Here is a 19,639-nt window from a genome sequence, read left to right as displayed (position 1 = left end):
AAGGACATTCCTTTAGAATTCTACAGAAAAAAGAATTATCTGAAGGGAAGGGTATTTAGAATTTAAAAGAGGGTACTTGAAAAAAATAATTCATCCTTAAAAACGAACATTTTCCCCATTTGTCTTTGATCTTTTTGACTTTAAATTTTTATCTACAAACCGACAAGGTTCTAAACTGTGCCTACTGTTTCATTACTTCCATCTTTTACTTAAGCAAGTAAAAGCTGTATTTGAAGTTTGTCTAATGTAAGAATGTGTTTTTTATATGTATACAATGCAAATAGTAGTAAACATGTGAACGGGTTTCAGTTAAGTTAAAAAATGTTTTAAAGGTAAATGCAACATGACAGCAGAAAATGACATGGCACTGACAACACTGAGTAACTCTTATCAGCATGATGAAATGAAGATGATCTGTAACAATGTACACATTAACTGTTTTGTATACTTTGTATACTGTTTTGTTTTTGTATATATATAAAAGAGGAAATGAAGACGAAAGCAATGTAACAAAAATACCTTCGTGGGTCCGTGTTAGTATAGTAAACGAACACAGAACTGGTATTAACATTAATAACTTTTTAATAAGGTTGCAAATGAGTAACCATTAACTCGCATTATTACACCTTATAACTAGCATAATTTAAAACTAATTAAGCGTTTAATCCGGGATACAGAGAGTTTGTGCTTACGCGACATATAACACCAATTGCTTGCCGTACTTTAGGAACTGTCATGGCGTCTGTTACTTGACTAAAAACTTTTGACGTGACAAAAAGTTTTTTCCAACTACGTCGTCTTTTACAGACTTGGCAGCTGTCCTCTTGGAGCCACGTATTGACCTTTCTCAATACATATGGCGTACAAAAACTTTACTTAGATATCCAAAATGTAAAAGTATGTTTTAACGGTGACCGGTGCAAAGATGCGCCGCTGAAAGCTAACCGAAGCTAATCTAGCAGCTTAACTCCAAAGCTCGCGTATTTCAGGGATTTTATCTCACAAAACATTGACATTTACTCACCAAAGCGCCTTGTTTCCGTCTTTTTGTGGCCGGTGGTTCTTGCAAAAATGTGTCGTTTCATGCGCTACTGTGTTAGCCACTGTTTGCATGCATCCATGACCCGGCTGGAGGAGGTGAACGGAGAGGTGAGCATGTGGTCATCCGTACGATGGCTGGGCTACTTGTCCGGGCTCAATCTGCTGTTGGCTCTGTGTCTGGGACTGTATGCCCGCTGGGAGAAGACAGCCGAGTCCACTCTTCTCGTCATTTTTGTGCTGGCGCTGTTTGTCTTGGGGGTATCATGTATATTGTACTACTACTTCAACATGGAGAGGGTCAGCCTCAGCCTCCTCCACCTGTGGTACGGCTTTCTTCTGGGTCTGCTCTGTCTCCTAAACAACAACGCTCTACAGGACGACGTGAAGGAGCAGGCAGCGAACTACATGCTGCTGGCCAGTATAGCTCTGAGGACGCTGTGGGCACTGCTGGAGAGACTGCTGGGATGTGCCAGGTATTTTTATTCAATTATTCAATGTATTATTCCTCTCACCTCATAATTTGCTCCCTCTCCTTCCACACCCACAATCCTCAAATCCTTCATTACATCTAGGAATCATCTCCGACATTACTGATTTTTTTTTTAAATTATAGGGACCTTAACAGAAACATATCAGAGAGATCAATTATCTCATAGTTAAATTATTCTACTTCACAACAGTTTGGCTGTTACAAAGGCAACATCTTGGGTTGAACAAACATGTACTTTGTCTGTTCAAGACTCCATGACTGTGTATCTTAGCTCAGAGAAGAAGTGTTTGTTCAGCCTGTCATGTACGCTGAACTGCAGGTATGACGTTGCTTAAGATAAAGTTGATACCAGTCAAACTGACTGGACCTGCACTGCTGCAGTCTCATTCCATAGTTGTGGTTGACCAAGCGTATTTTCGCTTCAGTTGCTCTAATGGAGACAGATATCTCATAGTATGCAAAAACCAGTAGGTTTATGCTGGTGGTTCAATATTTTTAAATTTAACTCACACAAAGCACTCTGAGAACAGGTTCATGTTGCATTGTGCTTGAAATAAAATGTTGAGCATAGCTACTAGTAAAAAGTACTTTCTAACAGACTTCCCTAAGTGGTTTGGTTTGTAGCTGCAGGTTTCATTAGCCAACAATGAGAATGACGTAAGGAAACCTTGGTGTTGGACCAGTTCTTTGTCTACACACAGTCCTTGTTGACACTTGCACATTCAACCTACAATAAAGAAAAGTACAGATAAAAGTCTGTTTCTCATATATATATAAACACATTAGATTATATGAAAAATAATCCTAAGAATACATAATTTCAGTACTAATAATGTCCCTACTTCCAGGTACCGTCCTGCGTTTCTCACCTCAGCTGAGCGACAGGAGCTGGCAGGTTTTGCCATCGCCAGCACAGTGCTGCTCCTTCATAAGTCTCTGAGTGTGATGGTGCTGGTGGTGGCACTGGCTGCAGTCATGGTCGCTCTCAGGATGAAGGCAATATTTGCCGTTCACAACCTAGTTTGCTTTACCGTTGTCACCGGAGTGCTGTTCTTCAAGTCTCTACAAATCGACATCAACCCCTTCGCCCTCGCCTGCTTCTTCAGCCAGCTTATCTGCGACCCTCTGCTGGATGTCTACTTCAGTGGCCTCTCGGTGACAGAGCGTTGGCAGCCTTTCCTGGTGTGGCGGGGCCTGTGGCGTCGGCTGTCCCTCCTGCCACTGCTGGTGGTGGAGGTGATCTTTATTGTTCTGGCCTCCCAAAAGCTCCGAGACCTGGACCAGTGGTACCTTCTGATTCCAGGGTTTATAGTGTGTGTACTCTTGTGGTCCATCTGCCACTTGGTGTTCATCATCACGGTGTGGGGCTTTCACACTAAGCTCAGCGACTGCCAGCGGCTCTGCATCTTCCAGGGTTCAGGGATCAGTGGACTGGACAAGATCATGGCCTCAAAGGGAATGAGACACTTCTGTCTCATCAATGAACGTCTGGTGATGTTCACGCTGGCGACCACCGTGGCTGTGGCTGCTCTTTGTTGGCAGGTATGGAAAGCAAGACACCACAAGTTTATTATACAGACACATCAGATTTAGATTCAGGGCAAGTAGCAGTGATTTCTCTATGAGCAATGTCTGAGCTTTTTAGTACCCATAGGGTTTACACCTAAGGTTAAGTGCCTAACCCATTAGCAATGTTCAATTTCTGGCAAACACAATAAAATAACTGTGACAGGATTAGTTCTTTAAAGGATTATGTATGGTTATGATGTCATGCAATGTCGAGGATATATGATAAGCATGACCTGACCTATTTCCAAAACAAAACTGACATCAACAGAAAAGTCTTTATACAGTATATATATTTATAGTTGTGAATTTAACAGTGGCTCCTGTAATTACTTCATTTTCAAAATATCAACCACATTGTTATCTGCACAGGCGTCCAGCAGCATCTTTGTGAGCATGTTCCTATTTGTTCTGCCTCTGGAGACCTTGTTCCACGGACTGTTCTACGAGCTGGGAAACAGCTTGGGAGGGACCTGTGTGGGCTACGCCCTGGTTATTCCCACCAACTACTGCAGGTTCAGTCACTTGTAACATTGTTTTGACTATAAACTATTGCCAAGTCTGGTGCAAGTACGCCTGTATTTTGTACATCACAGACATGATGTAAACACTACTTCTGTTCTGTCTTGCAGCCCTGACGGTCAACCTTTGCTGCTGCCTCCAGACCAAGTGCATGAGCTGAACAAACGCTCTACATGCATGCTGAACAATGTGCAGCGTTTCTTCGCTCATCACCTGATTGAGACGTTTGGCTGTGACTATTCCACCAGCGGGGTGACCCTGGAGGCTCTTCAGGCCAAGATCAAGTCCTTCTTAGACCTACGAACAGCGGATGGGCCACGTCATGACACCTATCTGATCTTCTACAGTGGACACACCCACAGGACTGGGGAGTGGGCACTGGCAGGTGAAAGAAGAGTCCGTTTTTACATGTTAAAGCATTGAAATAACAGATGAACCAGTGTCTCAAACAGCTTTCAAAAAAGGGGAAAAAATAGCAGCAGAGGGAAGGTTCACTGCAGCTGCACACACTTCCACACATTTCTAGTATCAAACTATAAGAAACTGTTTTTACTGTATTTACCAAAAACAAAATCTCATACGTTACCTTTGACATGTTTGATGTTCAGGAGGAGACACCCTACGGCTGGAGAACATCCTAGAGTGGTGGAGGGAGAAGAACGGCAGCTTCAGTTCACGCCTCATTCTGGTGCTGGACTGTGACAACTCCTCAGTGTGGGTGAGGGACATCAAGAAAGTGGAGGGACAGTATTTGGCTGTGCAGGGAGCGACTCTGGCCAGAGTGACAGACATGGAGCAACAGGATCCCCCGCAGCTCGGTGACTTCACAGCCCAGTGGGTGGAGTACAACTGTAACTCTGACAGCAGCATCCAGTGGTCACAGAGGGGAAGGGCAGTCTCCGCCACATACGGCATCTCTAAACACTGGAGTGACTACTCGTTACATCTGCCCAACGACAGTGACATCACCAACCACTGGAACATGTACTATCCCCGCGTCACGTACCCGGTGGTGCAATGTGCGCTGTGGTGCGGGACCATGAATTTCCTGGGCGTTGGTAACTTTTGCCTAAGATGTCTCAAGAGAATCAAACTCAACTGGTTTCCACCAGCCATACTGGACACTGGCCAAGGCTTTAAACTGGTCCGATCTTAGAGGAAATATGCAATATATTATAACTAGACGGAAAACTGGGTCAAATCCCCAACTACCGCATTTGTTTTTGTTACTGCAAAACTAACGAGTTACTGATTAATGATTTAAACTTGTCAGTTAACTATCAGCGTTCCTATTTTCAATAATGTGTGGTTGTAACTTAGAAATCCCTGTCAGATGTTTTTATTTGAGACTGAGCACATTTACTCCTCACAGTGCCTTATCACAACCCACCAAAGAACATCAAGGTCACTCGACTGACATTCTTAATCTTTAAACCAAAGAAGCTTTGGTACATTTCGAGAAAAAAAATCTCAGGTTGAAATTATATTGAGTTTTCTAGAGCACATTTTGTACTTTAAAGAGTAAAATATTTGTCTTTGAATTCCTACACTTGTGAAAGCTGTGAGAATATTATGCACTCCTTTTCTATGAACCAATCAAATATCCTATATACCCTTGTGAGAAACTATGCAATAAAATACAGTTCACTGCCTAAGCCAATAATTCCTTATCTTTGTGCCCACTCAGCCTTTTACTGAATATAGCAGCTCAACTCATGTGCAAAATTTATAAGATAGAACCTTTATAATACGGTTATTTAAGTTGTGTGCACTATGAAAAATGCATTTTCTTAACGCTTGTTTAAAAGTGTTTTTCTAAAGGTTTTTTGTAAAACCATGAAAACTGTTTATCATTTATTTGCATTGAGTATTGAATTATTGACTAGTAATTACTGAGTGCCAAGTTCAAACCTGTCACTTTCCATGAATGAACCACTTGCTTTGAATCTAATAAATGTTTTTTGTCATCCAGTTTGCCTTCTTCTAAGCCAGAGTTCAAGACTAAGAGAGACATTTTTAATAATGTTACCACCAAATAAAATTCACCAACAGCAGCAAACATATATTTCAACATTCAAATAATGGCAGTAGTGCCGTGTTGTCAATTTGTTTTTGATTATCTTTTATCACAAAAATAACACAAATTTATATTTCTGTTGTTGCACAACATAGTCACAGCAAAGTGTTTTTTTTAGGATTAGAAATTATACACGTTGACCAGATCGACTTATATCTATAATGTAGTACAAAATATCGACTACATTTTACGACAGAAGGAAGCTGCCAAAAACGGTCAATATTATTACATTACTAATCTGTTTATCTACAGCATATGTGAACTATATACAGTATATATACACTATATATGCTGTATATAGCAGCGAGTGAACAGTCCTCTGTCGCCCCCATGCGTATATAAGAGGGATTACAACTACTCTTCAACTAGTGCTCTTTTTACTTCCGGGTTAAACGACGTTATTCAAGAGTCAAAACATAATATTGCTGTAATAGAAGTTTTACAGCGATTAAGAAGAAATGTAAGAAAAACAAGCCAAGTTTTTTTGTAAATAAAAAAAATTAGATTTTTTATGGTTATAAAGTCGCCCATCAATCTGTTTTCAAAACTGCAGATGGAACAGACCAATAGTTCATCAGCTCATTGGTCTTAGCCAATTAAATACATTAACGGACACAAAGGCCCAACTTATTAGTAAAGAGCAGATTTTGCTAAATACATTCAGGAGAAATAACAAGAGCATGTTAACACAGCGGCCCAAGAAACAACTTTATGATTTAGAGTCATCAATGTCTGATTCACTGTCAGCCAGGACGTCAACAGGAGAGAAACACACGGGTCTAATCAAGATTCTTGCATTTTCTAATATAAATCATATTTTGTTGCACAACTTTAATCCCTTATTGGAACCATATTATTTATTTAGAAACTAGAGGCAGGCATTCTCAAGAGAAGCTTTTTTTTTATATCCCTTGCCTTGTTTCATTTGTACATCGTTGATTGATTCAAAAATGTAAAAAACAAACAAAAAAACAACCCTGAAAACTAATGAGAAATGATGTTATTAAAACAATTAAATAAAAAAAGTAAAGTCTTAAGTTTTATATTTAATTAAAGCAAGGTAAATACATCCAGTGTTGCATAAATGATGGAGTCGTAAAAGTGTAGTTTTTTTCTTTTTCTAAAGTTGATTTGGGACAGGACCATGAATGTGCTGGATCAGTCCCAAATCAAAACTTTAAGACGGTAGCTTTAAGATTCACCTTCACATAAAACTGACAGTTTAAATAAGACTCAACAGTGGCCTGAGCAGCTTCAGTGTAACAGGGCAGCATTTATGGCTTTTACCAAATAGAAGATTAAAGTTTTGGCTGATTCGTCAATCTGTCATCACTCTTATCTTCCTCTGCTCCTCTAATATGGTTACAAAAACTTGTTCTCGCTCTGCACCTCATCACAAGCTCCATTTCTCCTTCTCAAGGTATAGTTAGCTTGACTAGACTCTCCACCAAACATCACACAAGTTGGAATTTTACAGAGAACTAAAAAGTGTAAAAAGGATTGAAATAATAAATTCACATTTTGACTTGAGTGAATTAAACGATACAGTTTCTACACGTGACCAACTAAGAAAAGTTCGACACAGCACTGCGTCAGTGTGATTGTCGCTGATCTGATTCATCTGCAATTTTCTGTCCACATTTGACTTACCGGAGGCAAACACCCACAGTACTAACAAAACATCTACAAAAAATACCCAAACTATAGTCATCTACTGCGTATATCTGAAGTTAAATATCTATGACGCGGTTTCATTTATGTTTATACAAACTTGTTGTTTTTATAGACAAAGTGTAACGTGTGTGTTTCCTTCCCTTCAAGTTCAATTTTACGTGTAAGAAAATGGAAAAAAGAGAGCATCTAAACTGAGTGAAGAAATGTGTTATTACTAACCAAGAACAGCTTTTACAGTGGCTTTGGACAATTCTGCAGTGAAAAATAAAAATAAATCCGAAAAGAACTGCACTGCAGTGGACAATGAATGGGAACCAGTTCAGTCATCAAATCTGCAGCGTGTTGTTTGGACTCTGATTTTTCCCAGCTGCATCAGTTCAAATCAAGACTTAAGAAAATAACTATGATTTTTTTTCCAGTAAGGATCACGATCCCAGTGTTTATTTTTTTGACTCATCTTTTTTCCCTCCTCATCATTTTACATAATTGTAAATGAATGTTTCCTTTTAAAAAATAAATGAGGTAAATCCCTGTGGTACAACTATAACTACACGATGCACCGATGACATTTTTACACCCTCTTTTTCACTGCATGTCTACTTGGTTCACAGAAACGGTGGACAGTTGGCAAGAACGTATCCTTCTGTGTGTGTCAGTGTCGAAATTCTCCTTCATCCTTAATAATTTACTCTCCTTCCAAACCTCCTGTCCGTCTGTCTCCTTCAGCAGCAGTGAAGCCACCTCCTCTGGATCCTCGCTCGTCCTCAGGACTTCCTCTGCCGCAGAGTGTCCGAGCTGCCGTTCAGTTTGCTGCGCCCAGAAGGGGGAGAGGTGCTGCCGTTGCCCAGAGGACGGTCCTCATCACCGGGCGTTTCCTGTTTGCGTCGGCGGGTCTCTTTGTATCGTAGTGTGATGTCCCTGAGAGACGAAAAAGAGGTGCAGCTGTGAGAATACCGGTTTGTTTCTATTATACTTTTCTATTAATGAAAACAACTACGTTTTTCTTCCTTAATTAGTCAATATCTGCTTTTTTTAACAAGATTTCTACACATTGGTTCCACTACAAAAGGCAAATGATTTGAGGTTGCCACACATTTTTCTTTACCGAATGAAAAACCTCCAGAGTGTCCAGATGAGGATGAGGAGGATTCCCAGAAACCAGCACTGTATGATGAAAAAGGGAATGGGCAGCATGATGGTGTTGGGGTCGTACTTGACCACAATCAGGAACTCTGTCACGGTGATGGCTGCCACCAGCCAGGCCTGCTGGCCCAGCTTCTTGTGGAATTTTCTAGGGGTTAGGGTCGGCATAAATAACATTGTTATATAACAGTTACACAGCTGTAAGTTTTACAGAAGAAATGCAAAAACAACTACCAAAATTCTGACACTGATGACAATCTGTTACACAATGTTCCATGTCCAATAATAAACTTTTCACACCGTGAGCTGTGGGATGTCACATCCACACAGTGCCTTGTGTAACATGGCAACAAGTAATATCTTTGTAAGTGGTGGCTGTTCCAGTTTCTGTGTGTCTAACACAATGAGTTAACTCAGCCTGTCGGTACATGTGAGGAGTGGAATTACTGGTCGACTACTCACGGGTCATCCATGAAGTCATAGATCTCCCTCATGGCCACCCCTCCAACGTTTACAAAAAACACCAGACGGAGCAGCACCAGGTAGTGTTCAGGAGGCATCCACAGGACAAACTTCAGGTAGAAAGTGTTCAGTTCTGCCAAGAGGAACTGTGAAAGAAGTAAACACCAGTCTGTGTGTGTGTGTGTGTGTGTGTATGCAAAAACAGCTACTACGATACTGACAATTCATAAATAAAAACACTTTTGGGTATTGAATGAAACAAAACACACTCAAAAAAGAGAGGTACTCAACCCTGACTTTTGCAACTGACTGTAACACAGCCACTAACATTTGGTCCATTCTTACCATAAAGATTATGCCCAACACGGCGAGCCAGCGACGAAGGTTAGACGCTGGCTTCCACTCAAACTTCACCCAGTTGTAAGGCGTAAACTGGAAAGCTATTCGTTTGATTTTGCCCCTGAGAAGAACACAAAAATCACATGGAGGGAGAAATCACTTTAGGTTCACTGTAATGTTGACAACATCCGCAATGTATTTACATCTAAAACCAGCAAAGAAAGTAAAAAGAGTTGTATAAATGAATCAAAAACCATCATTTATATGTAGTATGTATCAGTATGGCTGTTATTGATGAATGAATTAAAATCTGGCCAGTTAAGAAGATAGTTGTCATACTTATATGTAGGAATGTTCCACAGGCCCTGCCACTGGTAGGGCTTCATCGACAACCAGGCCAAGGTTTTCATTCCATAGTAAATTCCCAGGCCGTTACAGACCAACACATCCATGATCCACTGAAATGTGAGACAAAGATCATACAGGCGTAATGACTCCACCACAGCAGGGATGGAGCTAAAGATGCACATGTGTAAGAAACTGACGTACATGGTCCCACCAGCATTCTGAGAAGTTTGGTAACTGATGCTCCAGGCTGTACTCCAGGAACTCAAACATCACACTGATTATCATGCACATCCACCAGTCCCTGATCACCAGAGTCTGAGGGAGAAGAACGGCAGAAGCAGGAAGAATTTTTTTTTTAAATTATGGACCAATATGTTGTCTTTATTCCTATGACACAAGCTAAAAATAGCTGTAAATGCATGATTATGGTCAACGACCAACTGCAAGAGAGAGAAAATGTTTGGTTTTAAGTTGTTCAGGTCATTTAAAACAGTGAAATATACAGTACCTTTATATACCATCCCAGGAAGTGGGCTGGGACAAAACCGTCCATCTTGTCCTACAGAAAAAAGAAACACTTCTAAATAAAAAAAAATTGGGGTTTGTAATATCAGTTTAATTGCAATGCAATCACTCCATTATATCACATCTTTTAAAAACACATGGGGTGTATAAATAAAAAGGTGTTTTTTTATTATAAAGTTAATTTAATTGAGAGACACTTTTTAAAATTTTTGTCTTATACATTTGAGACAATAGGCAATAATACAGGAATAAAGAAGATGATTATTCTTTTGGAATTTTTTTTTAATTTCTCTCCAGCTTGTTTATATTTAATCACTCCTCCTTAATTTGCACAAAAATGCAGAACATTGGCTAAGGAAAATGAGCAAATAATATATCAAAAGACAAAGACCAAGTCAGAGATTTTTAAAAAAAGAGAAACGGTTCAAATAATGATATGACATGAAAGCATGGGTGAAACAGTGGAACTCACCCAGATGTTGTGGAAGGGGTCGGTGGTGTTGCCTGGGTCATAGATGAGACAGTTTCCTCCATAGTCTCGCTCTGGGAGGGGCACACCCAATTTGGGGTCAATGTACTTCATAAACTGTCGTCCATCATGCACCGTCTGTCAACATTATGGAAAAACAGCAAATGTCATGTCATTAATGTGCTGTGGAAAACTGCACACAAACTCATTGTCTGTAAAAACTCTTCTATGTCTGCTGTTTCTCAAAATATTTCTTTTTATTTTATTTGTTTGTGTTTTGTTTACACCAATGCCAATATCAATGTCAACTAACAATGGCCTGTGGTACTGACATATGGTTCTGTGTGATGATGTTTTGATTTAATTTGCTCACTCTTAAAATACATTTTTGTTGCACCAACACCAACCTGAAACAGGATGAAGATGAGGAAGAGCTCGTAGACGACAGAGACACAGAGCCAAAAACGCCAGTAGGCTGTGGAGAAAAAGACAGAAATATTAGTAATTTATGACATTTAGTGGATCGTGACAAATCTTTTTTTCTTCGGGTAAGAAAGCTGCAGAACAACCAGGCCAACATCAACATAACCTTGTTAAACAGGTCTGGTTAAACAAGTGAAGGTGTTGAGACACAGTCCCTCTGTACAAACACCAAACAGAAACCTTTAGTCTTCCCTTCTAACAATGTAGCAACAGTGGCTAAAATAAATGTTAACTACTTGTCACTTCAAACAAATGCAATTGTAATTTTTTTTTTCTTGAATCACATCCACCCCCATTGTCAATGTCCACCAATGCAGACCATCCTCCGAGAAAGTAAAAGACAACACTGATATCCATGTGTCAAAACATGAGAATGGGTTACTTTCATACAAAGCAATAATGCAGTACTGGTAAAGTGTAAGTGATCAATGCACTCTTGTACCTGGATGTGGTCTGGTGAAAGGTCCATCTTTGGCTTGTGTCACTCCAAAACAGAGAAACACCAGGATGCTGGCTACAATCCCCCTAAAAGGAAACACAGTAAACTGAATCCAATTTATTAATTTCCCATATATTCTTTAAAAGTTTGAGAGGTTTTAAAACCTAACTATTCAAATATATATTTAGTTTGACCATATTTTCAAGGGATTCAGCTAGTAGCCAATCATCAGGAGGCAACTACAACATTTGGCCCAAAAGTAATCAATGTTATGAAAAACGTGACAGGTTTTCAGCAGCACAGCACACTGATTGCCGACTAAATCTATTTGGATCCTGAGGTTTACAATGTAATAAAACTGCTAACTTAAAACTAATGATTTAAGGTGATATTTCCTCATTTGTACTTTAAGAATGACTTAAAGTATATAGTGAACTGTTAAAACTCTTAGACACAATTTGTCTAGAAACACAAGTGATGCATTGTTGGTTGCACATTGCTAGGCTACAGAGCGTGTTACATTCTTAGTCTGTCATTGGTAGGAATTTCTGATTACTCGCCAACTGGGATTCTCTCTGTTTCTCTCCGCATTTCTCAACTGACCACAAACTGAACCAGTTTGAGGCCGTTTTAGGGACACGTGGCCCATGGGTAATTTTTTGAGTTGGGTTGGGTTAGATGTTTGGGTCATCCCCCAATTTGGAGAAGGTCAGTGATTACAAACACTGTCCAGAAATTACTGTATATATCCCCTATTAGCATGTTGCTAATAAGCCTGACAATAAGAATGCACGTGATTGGGATTGTATCAGTGTTAGATTGTGGTTACAAGAACACAAACTTGTCACAATGTCTGTTTAGTCAAGTGTTTTTAATCTGACTCACTGTGTATGTGTCTTCTGGGAAGAAGGTCACATGTATTAATCCCTAAGAGCCAGACGGTGCTGATGGCAGCAAATCCTGCTAAGTACAACAGATCAGCACAACACCAACATTGCTGCAACTATCTGCCTGTTGATCCAACAGTTAAAGCTAAGTACAAAGCTTCACCGGTGACTCCTGCATCTCACCATGTACTGGGGGCTTTTTGGCTAATGATAGCAAAGCTAACAAAACACTGCTGTACTCATTAGCTGGCATGTGCTGTGACCCCTTCTTTGGTGTGTGACTGACAACCTGACATGACCCACAACAGAACATTAAACAGAAATGTCATCAGCCGTTGCCATCACTTGGATGGACTCTTAGTGTCGTTATGAACACACAGAGAGGGACAGAAAAACTGGAGCTGCTTTTAGAAGCATATCTGCAGCAGGTCAGATTTTGTACCGTCTGCTTTATTCTGCAGGGACAAACAGGAAAAAGGAGAATTCACTGACCTTTTAGTGTTGTAGGCTGTGTCCTGGGGGGTCTCCTCCAAGAGTGTGACATAAACTAGAGCACAGGTGAGTATAAAGAGGACAGTCACAGTATGAGCCCGCCTGTAAAAGAGGAAAAGGACAATATTCTTACACAAATATCAGACACAATATTAATTTGTTCTGAATTAGTTCAGAAACTGCAACACCAGTTATCCATAGAACTCAATACAATATTTTGTTCTAGTCTCGAGAAGGGTGAGCCTGAACCGTAATTCTCCTATTAATGCATTAACAACATTTCTTTGCTTAAGCTTAGCTTCAGGTTGAATGATGTGTTGTTTACTAACGACTTAAAACCCACAGATAAAGCGGGGAAGAAACCTTGGCCTTTGGTCATAGAACTGTTCTCGTGTTTGTGCTAAAGATCAACCCGTGGTTCAAAAGTGGCACTGAACCTGTGGTGTGCGGCCCATTGTGGTCTCTAGTTTTATATACTATACATATTTGCTATATTAGCTGCTGCCTAATTTTAATGTTGTGCATACTAGTGGTTCCTGGAAAATCATATATTGTTGTAGGTTAAAAGCAGTGTGAGAATTTGTGTGAGCACACTGGAAGAACCAGTGTTCTAAATAACCAGAAACAGACCACTCCGTCTTAAAATGTATCTTAACCGGCTACATAACCAAAGCGTCACTTAAACACCTAATTACACAAGAACAACTGGGGGATAACTGGGGGTAAAAGAACACTCAGCCACATGTTTGCTAACAAGGAAAACAAATCCAATAGAACTGTATACAGTGATTTTGGATATTTGGTGGGATGTGTTTTGTTCCCCGTTGACTATACAATTAAGTCAGCTTTAAAGCTCATACCAGACAAGCAGTGTGTAAACAGGAAACCATGTCCCAGAGCACCATTGCTGTCGTGCACCTGACACAATTCCCCCCCAGAGATCAGTGATGCAGGGCAGGTGCTGTTCAGCTGCTTCAGCCAGACAATATGTTTTTGCGTTCATTAAGAAAAACTGTTTGAGGCACTGGAACAATGTCAACATTGGTCCCAAGTAGTCCAGTCATATGAAGACAGTTGTTTAATGATTGTTGTGTTTTTGTTTTTTTAAATATAAATATGTTTTTTAAATAATTTGCAGTGAGTAAATAACAGTTTTTAGTCACTGCTCTACTTGTTGCGGAGGATATATTCATTCAGTAATGATTGTTACAATGTATCTTTTGTGACTGTCTGCATATAACATTGACGATGCGTTTTGATTTATTACTGTACACATGCACTGATCCCATAGTGAGGCTGATTGAACCATGTCCAGACAGGTTTTTTTAGTCACACAAATGCTGTTATTAGGATCACCTCACTTTGTTCTATCAACATCCAACCTGTTTGTCAGGGGACACAGGCCACTGTGTCTCTGTTGCCTGACAACCTTAACACAACCTTAATACCAGCCTTGTTTGAGCGAGGACTACGGTGACCTTTTTCACTAGTTTCTCTGTAATTCTGCAGTTCTAAAAACAAGACTGGCTGCTCTTACTGGCAGCCCCAACAGCCCAACCGAGGTTTGAATGAACTGTGTTTATTAAATAAGTGCCACAAAAGCAAAAGCCTGGTTTGGTCGGTTTGTTTTTATTATAAAATTCAGACCAATCAAAGCAGGACCTTCGGTAGACAGGGGAAATTTAGTCGTAACTCTAGGTTTAAAGTTTTACTAGAAACAAAACAAACCCTGATTTGAGAAGCACATGAAGGTGACTTAAGTAAATGTATGTCAAGTTTAACGGAGATTATGTGCACCCTAATTATTGTTATGTGGTGTACAGTTTAGGTTGGTAGGACAAATGTATATATGTTTTTTATGTGATTTGTACAATAAACTCCACTACACTGTAAATACAAAGGACTGCAATAAGGCCCAGTGTCAGGAGTGGTTCATAAGTACACAGGAAATTATTATGCCGTAAGAAAGTACATAACAGCGAACCATGAACAAAAAAAAAAAAAAATCATAGTCATAACGTCTGTCTCTCCTATTGAACACTGTATTTCTAGTGTAAATCAGGTGTGCTCTTACTTTTGTGTCATTAGTTTTCATTGTCAGTGATTCACAATGACAACAAGTTTTCACAAAGAACACAAGAAGGGAAAAAAACTACAGAGGCCTTTTTCAGTCTAAGCTCTCCTCTATGACCTGACTCCTCTATGACCTGACAGGCATGGAAAATGTTGACCAACCAGTGTGAGACCACACTGCTTAGTGACTTCAGCCAAAAGCAGAAAGGAAGAACTTATTAACCAAAATGGAGTAGCTGCTTTGTTATAAATGTAACTTTTTTATAAATGGTGTTCAGATTGTGTTGTATCATTTACCTGTACTGTATTTTTCAGCTCCAGACATGTGATGTGAGTTTGAAGGAAAGGACACTTTTTTTATTACCAAATGTGAAAAAGAGTGACAAAATTGCCTAACAGTGAGACTTTGGACAAACTTCTGTGCTTGTTTTGCTGTGCAATGTTGCTGTGCAATGTTTATATAACATTTGTTTTCTAGTTATGTGTCAAACTGGTGGGCTGTGGTGTTATAAAACCCTCTCAATACCCCAGGATGTTTTCAGTTGGCTCATTTCAATGAACAAAAGTATCGTGACCTTCACTAATACAATAACAGGAAACCTAAATCCCAAGACTGTAACAAAGAAAAACAGGAAAAAAAATCTCATTAAATGTTCTCTATCAAAGAAACTTCTTGATCTACTACATAAGACATTGGGTAGTTTAAATCATATTTCTTAAATCCTGCCTGCTTTTAGCACAACAAAGTGCTGAAATTGAGAGTCATGGCAGCTCGGAATTACCAATTGCAGAAGGGAATGTTTTTCCAGATCAGCCTCGTGGCCTCACCTGCATTTTGCTCCTGTCAACATGCTGTGGCCACGTGTACATGTGCAGTAATGCTGGTCATTCATTGAGTTACAAATATAGACTGTGTGTCTTGAGCTACCTGTTATTTATTGTATAAAATTAGCTCTCTGTTCATTATGAGTCACTAGGTGGTTTTCTGTTGGTCTGTTTGAATTCTTGTTTATTATTAAATATAAAAACACATGCAAACTTAACAGGAAGTTTGTGAAATAGTGTAATCACATTACTGACACACCAGCCCTGCTCTTGAGACCCTAGGAACATGTGCATGTACCAACAGCATTGTAATTCTTTCCCCATGTTGCAACTTCTTATCATTCTCAAGCGAACTGGACTTAAAATGTTGTTTCAACTTATCAACTACTTATCAACTTATCCATCTAGTGCTGTTTAAATAAGACATGATCATTGGAGGATATTTGGGCCGGAGTATCAGTTCACCTTGAAACCTGTGACACATTCGCTGTTACCAAAGACATGCATGTGCTGCACAGAATGTTCTGAGTGTGGTGGCAAAAACACCCCTTTGTTGATGCAAGGCCATATAAAAGCATAAATTAGAAATAGACAGAGCTATCTGTGGTTGAGGTTGGGTTGCAAAGTAAAATGGGCCAACACTTTTTGGCATTGCTGTGTCTAAAAGGCTGTAAAAAAATCATTACAGCAAAGTGTCTGTGTAAGATTTTCTGTCATCCAGATCATTTTGATATGAATTTCTAAAGTAGGCAACAGGTTCTTTCAGAACCAAGCCAATTCTGAACTGTTTAGGGATCTTCAGGCTACTTCTTTGGCATTATATTATGTGTCACGTTGTGTATTTTAATAACACTTATATCTACAAAACATGTATTGTTATTGATTGTCATTTATTTAATATTTACAAAAGAACACTACAAAAGCTATACTACATACTGATGCCATAAAATAAAATACTTGGTGATACCAAGATCTAAGGTAGTTTATCAGAAGTAAAGATTTCACCTATTGTATTTAAATGTAAGATGGCACTAGTGAGCATTGTGCATTTTGTTAATCACGTTTCAAGAAGCACATGATGGCTGCTGATGTCTCCTTCAAATCCGTACTTGTAGTCTGTATTTAGGGCGCTGCATTTGACATTTACAATGTTGACATTGCATGGAATCACTCACCAGAAGAAGGTGTTGGTCCCATCATCATAGACCTCACATTCTGCGTTCTTGCGGTAGAGAATCTCTCTGGAGTTCTGCTTTATCACCTTGGCTTTGGTCGGTGCGCCCTTACCCAGGCAACATTCCGCATCCATTGGGCCATCGCCGATCCGCTCAGTCACGGCTGTGGCGCATTTTCCCGCAGTGTGGATCACGTTTGCCATACCGCTTCTCACCTCGGCTTTGGCCATGGCTTAACCGACCAGCACCGCTATGAGTCCTTGAGATAGTCGCTGTGTGGTAGGTTTATCCCTGAACTCTGCTCCCGTGGAGAGTCATCCGCGGCAGCCCCACCCAAGTGACTGTCAGCATCCTGGGGTGGTCGGAACAAATGTACGTTATTGAAGAGCGAGGGCGGAGAAAAACCTGAAAATCACGTCCAGCTATGTTAGTAAGTATGAAACACACCCTGCAATGACCTGCGCAGACATTACAAAACAGCGTGCAGCGTGATGTCGAGACTCGTTCTCTAACGCCGCCTACTGCCGCCAACCCATTTCGGAAGACAACTCAACTGTCAGGGAACAACAATGGCGACCACTTTACGGCATGTGTCCTGTCTGCATTTTAAAGTCATAAATATCCGGTGCGCAACGAACGGCGGCTAACAATGTTAGCTGTTTGTATCTAGCTGTCCTGGCTAATTAGACATTCTAACGCCTAGTTACACAATAGCATAGTTGTCAATCATTAAAACTTGACGTTTGAATTGACTCATCTATGTTGCAGGGTGTATTGCCCCAGTAGAAGACACGCTAACATGACTTATCAGTTTATAATATTTGGTTACTTACAAAATAAGCCCACAGTTGCTAATGCTAAAATAGTGCGACACAATATAAATGTCATTATAAATACGAGAAACACATTTTAGTGACTGACCGTGTCGCACCTAAATTGAAACACCATATGCTGTAGTTGCGAATAACTTGAGTCTCCTCTGTCACCACACCATTTGGACTTATACGGCTCACTGCAGGGAACGTGAAAACATTGATGTCATTTCCGGTATAACCCTTTCAAACAACAGTGCACAGCTAAATAAAGAAGCTGTTTTATTTTTGAACAAAAGAAAAACCCACGCCGGAAGTTGTGTATTAGATTATTTTCTGTGTTTTGCTAAAGATTTTATCCTCGTGGATTTATCTTAAAACATCCGTTATTGCACTTCGTTTTGCAACATCACCAATAAAATAAGTTATGGTTTTAAACTTTAAAAATAAAAGCATGTGTGAAATAGATATCCAAAAAACAAGGTGTTTAGTGAAACTATTAAAAGCATTTTATTTAAACGATGCTTGGTTTTAGGTTTTCTTTGTCATCACTTCCGCTTACCGACATAATTGACTTCCGAAAATAAAAATACGTTTTTTTCTTTAGATTTGACTTTTAATGATTTTGTTTTGTTATAATACTTTATTACCTGTAAATTATTGATGATTAAAAAAGATACATTTTATATTTCAATATTATTAGACAAGTCAACATTATCCAATTTTAAACTATATTTTAGATATATCTTGTGTAATGGTTGGCTATATTTACAAAACAACTAGTAAGGACCATTTTGTATTAAAACATTAAACGTTTCTTTATTTAATCTTATGTAGTTAAACAATGTCTTTCATGAAACGGAGGGGTTTTTCATGTTAAAGTAAATAAAATCTTAAGAAAGTCTTATCCAACTCACAAATGTCAGTGGATTCTGCCCTGTCAATTCCTTTTCTTCTACCTTGCATTTCTGCTTTTACTGGGTTTTGACATCTTTTTTGTACATCTGTGAAGAAAAAAAAGAACAACACGTTTGTGTCTTTGTCTGTGAGCTTGCGTCCCTGCAGCCAAAGGCTTAAGGCAAAACTCTCCACAGGCTAAACAAGGCACACGCTGAGCTGAGGGCGGTGGCGGCCTGTGTATCTTACACACTGACATCACATGTTTTGTTACTTAATAAGCGCAATTGAATAGCAGAAGTACCCTCAGGCTTTGGTGTTTGTCTCAACTTTTGTTTTATAACGTTTGATTTTATGACATTAGAAACAATTTGTATTTCAATACAAAACCTTTGTCAGTTTGTACCTTTGAAGTATTTTTTTTGTGATGACCATTTCTCTCACAGAGTGCTTAATACCTTCATACCACAAAGAACTGTAAAAACCACCACGATCATAGCATTTCTGTCCTAAGCAACTATAAAGTTGCTTAAATAATTAAAAAGGCAATGCTTATGTCTAATTTATTTTTTTATTTATAAAAAGGCCTCAAAAAGTTCTTAAGACTCCTAGAAAATGTTTGTTTGATCTTGCAGGTTTTACATCAATTGTCAGATACTTGATTAAATCCCAGAATGATGTAATGAATGGTTGTTAACAATACACTTTATTCATCTCAAACTACTCAAAGTACTCAGGTCAGCAGCCAGCACAATTCTGTTTTGTCTTTAAACACAATTGTTTCTAATGTATACTGAAAGTTGGTTAAAAAATGACGGCAAAGAAGAAGGTCAACTTGACTGCTATGGACCTGCACCAACTCGGATTTATGTTTTATGAAAAAATTGTCTGTAGTCCATG

At 39.3% G+C, this 19,639-nt stretch overlaps 2 protein-coding genes across 6 annotated transcripts; one reads left to right on the top strand and one right to left on the bottom strand.

Moving 5' to 3' along the window:
* Window positions 1-516: 516 nt before the first annotated feature.
* Window positions 517-5,586, top strand: tmem168b (transmembrane protein 168b). Its single transcript, XM_008311701.3, has 5 exons — window positions 517-1,514; window positions 2,380-3,073; window positions 3,470-3,612; window positions 3,730-4,004; window positions 4,228-5,586. Exons 1-5 carry the CDS (start codon window positions 1,072-1,074, stop codon window positions 4,773-4,775), a joined length of 2,103 nt encoding a protein of 700 aa, XP_008309923.1. The 5' UTR covers window positions 517-1,071; the 3' UTR covers window positions 4,776-5,586.
* An 805-nt stretch (window positions 5,587-6,391) lies between these two features.
* Window positions 6,392-18,094, bottom strand: ptdss2 (phosphatidylserine synthase 2). 5 transcript variants are annotated; one of them, XM_008311699.3, is made up of 13 exons: window positions 17,962-18,094; window positions 17,031-17,382; window positions 12,958-13,059; window positions 11,582-11,664; window positions 11,064-11,131; window positions 10,660-10,794; window positions 10,171-10,221; window positions 9,864-9,977; window positions 9,654-9,772; window positions 9,321-9,435; window positions 8,976-9,121; window positions 8,476-8,661; window positions 6,392-8,288 (listed from the first exon to the last, which is right to left on the bottom strand). In XM_008311699.3, exons 2-13 carry the CDS (start codon window positions 17,258-17,260, stop codon window positions 8,135-8,137), a joined length of 1,503 nt encoding a protein of 500 aa, XP_008309921.1. In that variant the 5' UTR covers window positions 17,261-17,382; window positions 17,962-18,094; the 3' UTR covers window positions 6,392-8,134. The 5 variants fall into 5 exon arrangements, with proteins under 5 accessions (XP_008309921.1, XP_008309919.1, XP_008309917.1 ...); XM_008311697.3 differs by having other exon boundaries at window positions 17,952-18,093; XM_008311695.3 differs by having other exon boundaries at window positions 17,031-17,435; window positions 17,952-18,090.
* Between the last annotated feature and the right edge of the window lie 1,545 nt (window positions 18,095-19,639).

This window comes from Cynoglossus semilaevis, chromosome 6 (assembly GCF_000523025.1).
Source record: "Cynoglossus semilaevis isolate Cse_v1.0 chromosome 6, Cse_v1.0, whole genome shotgun sequence".
Taxonomy (NCBI): domain Eukaryota; kingdom Metazoa; phylum Chordata; class Actinopteri; order Pleuronectiformes; family Cynoglossidae; genus Cynoglossus; species Cynoglossus semilaevis.
This window is presented reverse-complemented; position numbering and strand designations above follow the sequence as displayed.

Excerpts from the sequence above, each read along its gene's own strand:
- tmem168b (XM_008311701.3), top strand. The coding sequence starts at position 1,072 with ATGTGTCGTTTCATGCGCTACTGTGTTAGCCACTGTTTGCATGCATCC. Across the intron at positions 1,515-2,379 it reads AGACTGCTGGGATGTGCCAG|GTACCGTCCTGCGTTTCTCA; the intron begins GTATTTTTATTC and ends CCCTACTTCCAG. Across the intron at positions 4,005-4,227 it reads TGGGGAGTGGGCACTGGCAG|GAGGAGACACCCTACGGCTG; the intron begins GTGAAAGAAGAG and ends TTTGATGTTCAG.
- ptdss2 (XM_008311699.3), bottom strand. The coding sequence starts at position 17,260 with ATGGCCAAAGCCGAGGTGAGAAGCGGTATGGCAAACGTGATCCACACT. Across the intron at positions 11,665-12,957 it reads ACAGCCTACAACACTAAAAG|GGGGATTGTAGCCAGCATCC; the intron begins GTCAGTGAATTC and ends GTTTCCTTTTAG. Across the intron at positions 9,773-9,863 it reads CAGAATGCTGGTGGGACCAT|TGGATCATGGATGTGTTGGT; the intron begins GTACGTCAGTTT and ends CTCACATTTCAG.